This window comes from Camellia sinensis, chromosome 10 (assembly GCF_055761805.1).
Source record: "Camellia sinensis isolate YWXY chromosome 10, ASM5576180v1, whole genome shotgun sequence".
NCBI classification, from domain to species: Eukaryota; Viridiplantae; Streptophyta; class Magnoliopsida; order Ericales; family Theaceae; genus Camellia; species Camellia sinensis.
The window spans coordinates 90,565,108-90,570,162 of record NC_138970.1 but is presented as its reverse complement, the minus strand read 5'-3'; the positions used below and the strand labels follow the sequence as shown (position 1 = coordinate 90,570,162).

General features: G+C 35.0%; 1 protein-coding gene across 1 annotated transcript; it reads left to right on the top strand.

The window, feature by feature from the left end:
• Nucleotides 1-212: 212 nt before the first annotated feature.
• Nucleotides 213-2,212, top strand: LOC114282178 (cytochrome P450 94C1). Its single transcript, XM_028224820.2, has one exon. It carries the CDS (start codon nt 307-309, stop codon nt 1,840-1,842), a length of 1,536 nt encoding a protein of 511 aa, XP_028080621.2. The 5' UTR covers nt 213-306; the 3' UTR covers nt 1,843-2,212.
• Nucleotides 2,213-5,055: the final 2,843 nt, after the last annotated feature.

Below are 5,055 nucleotides of genomic sequence, written 5' to 3'. Positions count from 1 at the left end.
ATAAAAATTAATACAAAATAATGTAACTAATTTTTGTTTTATCACTTTATAACAAATGACTCATCAAATTAATTTATATCTTCAAAAATATTCCTACCGTATTATTGTTGTCAGGAAATTTGTATAAAAATTGTATGGGAAATTATAAGAATATGAAAACATATAATAGCACTTCAATATAAGCTTTATACATATAATAGTCATGGACTGTTCTCACAATATAAAGCATAACAAATCCTTTATCTCTTTCTCCCATTGGTCTCTTCTCTCTTCCTCATCATTTTTTCTTTATTCCATCATTCATCCATGGAGTCTGAAGCTTCAAGATGGTTACAATCTCTTCATGCCTCCTTCTGGTTCCTTATCTTCTCTCTCATCATCATCATCTCTCTCTTCACACTCATGCTCTACTTACAGAGAAGACAATTTTGGTGCAATTGTGAAGTTTGCCAAGCATATATCACCTCAAGTTGGTCCCTCCAGTTTGATAATCTCTGTGATTGGTATACTCATCTCCTCAGAAACTCTCCCAATAAAACTATCCACATACATGTGCTTGGTAACACGATCACTTCTAACCCTGACAACGTTGAGTACATGCTAAAAACAAGATTTGAAAACTACCCAAAAGGAAAACCCTTCTCTGCAATCTTGGGTGATCTTCTGGGTAAGGGTATTTTCAACGTGGACGGCGAGCTATGGAGGTTTCAAAGGAAAATGGCAAGTCTAGAGCTCGGAAAAACTTCAATGCGATTGTATGCTTTTGAAGTTGTCAACAATGAGATTGAAAATCGCCTTATACCGCTTTTATCCTCTTTTGTCGCTAAGGGAAATGAAGAAGGTATTTTGGATTTGCAAGGCGTGTTTCGGAGATTCTCATTTGATAGTATTTGCAGATTTTCATTTGGGTTGGACCCAAAGTGCCTGGAATTGTCTCTTCCCATGTCACAACTTGCTGTGTCGTTTGACCTAGCTTCTAAGTTATCAGCTCAGAGAGCTATGACTGCTTCACCATGGGTTTGGAAGATCAAAAGGGTATTGAATTTAGGTTCTGAGAAGGAACTAAAAGAAGCCATCAAGATGATCAACGCTCTAGCCCAAGAAGTCATTCAACAGAGGAGAAAAATGGGTTTTTCAACTCATAAAGATCTTCTTTCTCGATTCATGGCTTCGATAAACGATGAAACATACTTGAGAGACATAGTCATAAGCTTTCTCTTAGCCGGGCGTGACACGATTGCATCAGCCTTGACTAGCCTTTTCTGGTTGCTGGCTAACCACCCAGAGGTAGAGTCCGCAGTTCTATCTGAGGCTGATCGAGTCATTGGGCCTAACCAAGATCTCACAAACTTGGAACAAATGCGAGAACTTCATTATTTGCAAGCAACAATCTATGAGAGTATGAGGCTATACCCACCAATTCAATTTGATTCCAAGTTTTGTTTAGAAGACGATGTTTTACCCGATGGAACGGTTGTGAAGAGAGGAACAAGGGTGACCTATCATCCCTATGCCATGGGGCGAATGGAAGAGATTTGGGGTCCAGACTGCTTAGAATTCAAGCCAGAAAGGTGGTTGAAAGATGGTGTATTCTTTCAAGAGAACCCTTTTAAGTACCCGGTTTTTCAAGCCGGACTTAGGGTCTGTCTGGGCAAAGAAATGGCACTGGTGAAGCTGAAAAGTGTTGCGCTTTCGTTGCTGCGGGGGTTCCACATCAAGCTAGCTGTACCATGCACGTCACTCCGGTTCTCTCCCGGCCTCACCGCCACTCTCAACGGTGGCCTACCAGTCATGGTCCGAGAAAGGAAAACTGGTAATATTGTACACAAGATACCACCATAGCTAAATCCGAGTGTTTTTTTATTATTATTATTTTTCCAAAACAAATGAATCGTAAATTTGTAATTACATGCCATAAATTAGCACTGATGCATGTAAATTTACTTCTGTGCCACAATCAGACTGGTGGGTTGTGAATCATATAGATGTAAAGTGACACATGATCTGATTGCCTACATGGGCATGCCTGGTTGGATTTTAGGTAAGATGTAACAAATTGTTGGGTAGTTGTTGTTTTCGGGCACAGTGCAGATGTGTACGTTTCATGAAAACATATTACCTCTGCTTTTTAGTCCAGTCAGTGTATGTACATCAGTGTCTCTGATTGTTTTCTTGCAAAGTTTGGAAGAACAAGATTCCATTGTGTGAAAAATGAACTTTTTATCTGCTATTGTCATTGTGTATTCATGATTTGTTGTGGTCCTTATAATATATACTTGGACACAACTCAACATGAATGTTATTCTGCAGTGGAAATCCTATGGTGGGGACCAAAAAAAAATCCCTATGTAATTGTTATCTGCATTCCACACATATAATTTCACCACCCATTGATAGTAGTGATTGTCATACTAGATAAAAAGGCAATCAATATGCATGTACAAGGAGAAAGTATAACCTGGTATAGGTTTCACTAATTAATTAACATGTAAATGAAAGTTGTAACCAAGTTTTTTTATTTTTTTATTATTTTTTATTTTTAATGACTAGATGTTCAGATCAGTTTATGCACATATCGACTAATTATGGAATATATGCAAAACACCCCCTCCATATAAATCAGGCAATTCTCGAGCAAAACTCATAGATGTGACTCTAAAAAATTAGTAGCATTTAGTAATAATTGAACCTGAGACCTAGAAAGAATACACCTCAGGCCCCCAAGTTACACCTACTAAGCTAATCCTTTGGAGTTGACTGATCAGTCACACCCATGTTAGTTTGTGCTCGGTCGAGATGTTAACTAATTGGTTACACATCAAACTCTCGCCTTACTTTTTGCTGCATGTTAATTAATGAATGGAAATAAACAAATCAAGTAAGATACGATACATACATGTGGAATCCATTAATGGTGTATTGTTGATACATGATATTATCATCCAATAACAAAATAGTATTTAGGAAAGTCTGAACCCCACTATCTAAAAGTTATTATTTTATTCAACTCATCCCACTAATTGACTCATATAAATAATGTGATCAATTACGCATACATGAGAGATTATGATTGATGTGTTACAATGTTACAAACTTTTTCTAGTATAACTGTTTCACTCAACTTCCCCACCCAACCACCACCACCCCCCCCCCCCCCCCCCCCCCAAATGTTTAATTGGTTAATATAACTTTAGGGGGAAAAAAAAATACATGTACTAATAAGCATATTAATTAAGACAATATATACATGTGGGATTCATTACTTGGCATGGGACTAACTTAATACTGTGTCTAGTTGATAGATATATGTAAATACACTAATTAGTATTTATAACATTTACTCACTACAAGAAATGTCACGTTTGGTGACTAAATTTTTAATTGCTAAAGCTTTTATTTTAGTAGCCAAAAAACTTTTGCTGACTAAAACAATTTGTCGCCGTTTTAGTTGCCTAAAGTTTGTTGTCAAAAGTATTTGGCGCCAAGTAATTTAGTAGCTAAAGCTTAAATATATATATATATATATTTAAAAACCACATAATTTTTTATTTTTAGTTACTAAACTATTTAGTTGTGGATAAGTTATGTTGCTAATAGGCAATTATTTTTAGGGTAAACTATAATTGTAGTACCTAAAGTTTAACACTTTATTTGTTTAAGTTCCTAAAGTTTTGATCTTGCCAATTAAGTCTCTAAACTATTAAATTCAAATTAATTTAGTCTTTAATACTTCTTGGTATAATGGAATTACATTTAACTCTTTGATTATCATAATTGAGAACCTTCTTAGACGATATTTGAGACTTGGATGAGGCATTACCATAATAATTGGGCGAGATTGGATCAAAACCTCCAAATTCAAATAATTGTTTTTAAGTAGTTTTCACTATTTTATCATTTTCTCTCTCTACACTTTGAATCTTGATGTAATGTTAGAACCACTGAAAGCTTATTTTTGGAGCTTCAATTTAGATAAAAGAATGATCCTAAACAGAATCCGGACTAGAGAGTTATACATGTTTCAAGTTTGCAAGTTGTATGCATAGTTCGCTCGAGCATAAGTTTCACTGATTGAGCGATCCATAGACCCTTCCAGCTCTATTTTTCAAAATTATTTGAGTTATTGCAAGCCTTAATTCACTGCTCGAGATCACTTTTGACTACTTGAGCGGTCTGTTCGAGAAAGTATAGCTATTGAGAGATTTCATTCACTACTCGAGTGCATATTTGACCACTCGAGCGGTCTGTTTAGGATCTGATCTTTAAAAAGTCACTTCTGGGTCAAATCTATCTTATTTTTCACTCTCTCTTCTCTCTTTTTCTTCCAGTTCTGAAAATCCTAAGCTTTTAAGCTTGGATTTCATCTACATCTACTAAAAATCTCACCCTAGTTCCTTATGCCAAAATGTAGAGCATGATGAGTGCTTTCCTTTAATCTGAGTGGATCGTGTTTTCGTCGAAGTTGGATTTTCGAGCTTTCTTTTCTTCTTGCTTGAGGTAGGGATTTCTTTACTTCTCCTCAATACTCTTGTGCAGATAGATGTGTGATATTTTTCTATTGCATAAAACATTCTATCGTAAGAGATTTTCTTGAAAACCATATATTGGAAAGTTCGGGTTTTGAAATAAAGAAGTTAAACTTTTGGTTTGTAGTAGATTATGGAAGTCTAAAGAAGAAATTTGTTTCAATTGGGCATTAAATCATGAAATTGGGTTGATATTTAAAAGAATTGGGGACAAATCTTGAATGCTATTTTTTCAGGGAATAACTATGGTGAAAATTAGGTTGTATCTTGGAAATTGGTAATTAGAATTGGCATCATAAACTATGAGAAACTCATGATATTAAATGTGTTGATGTAACTTGAAGAAAAGGGAGTTGATATTGAAGTAACGAAATGTTGTAAATAATCATATTCCTTTACTGAAATGAATTTATATTATTATTATTATTATTATTATTATTATTATTATTATTATTATTATTATTAAGATTTTGTCATTGGCTATCGGTGGAGGAAGGTATTGGTTGATTGTAGAAGGAGTTGTATGTGT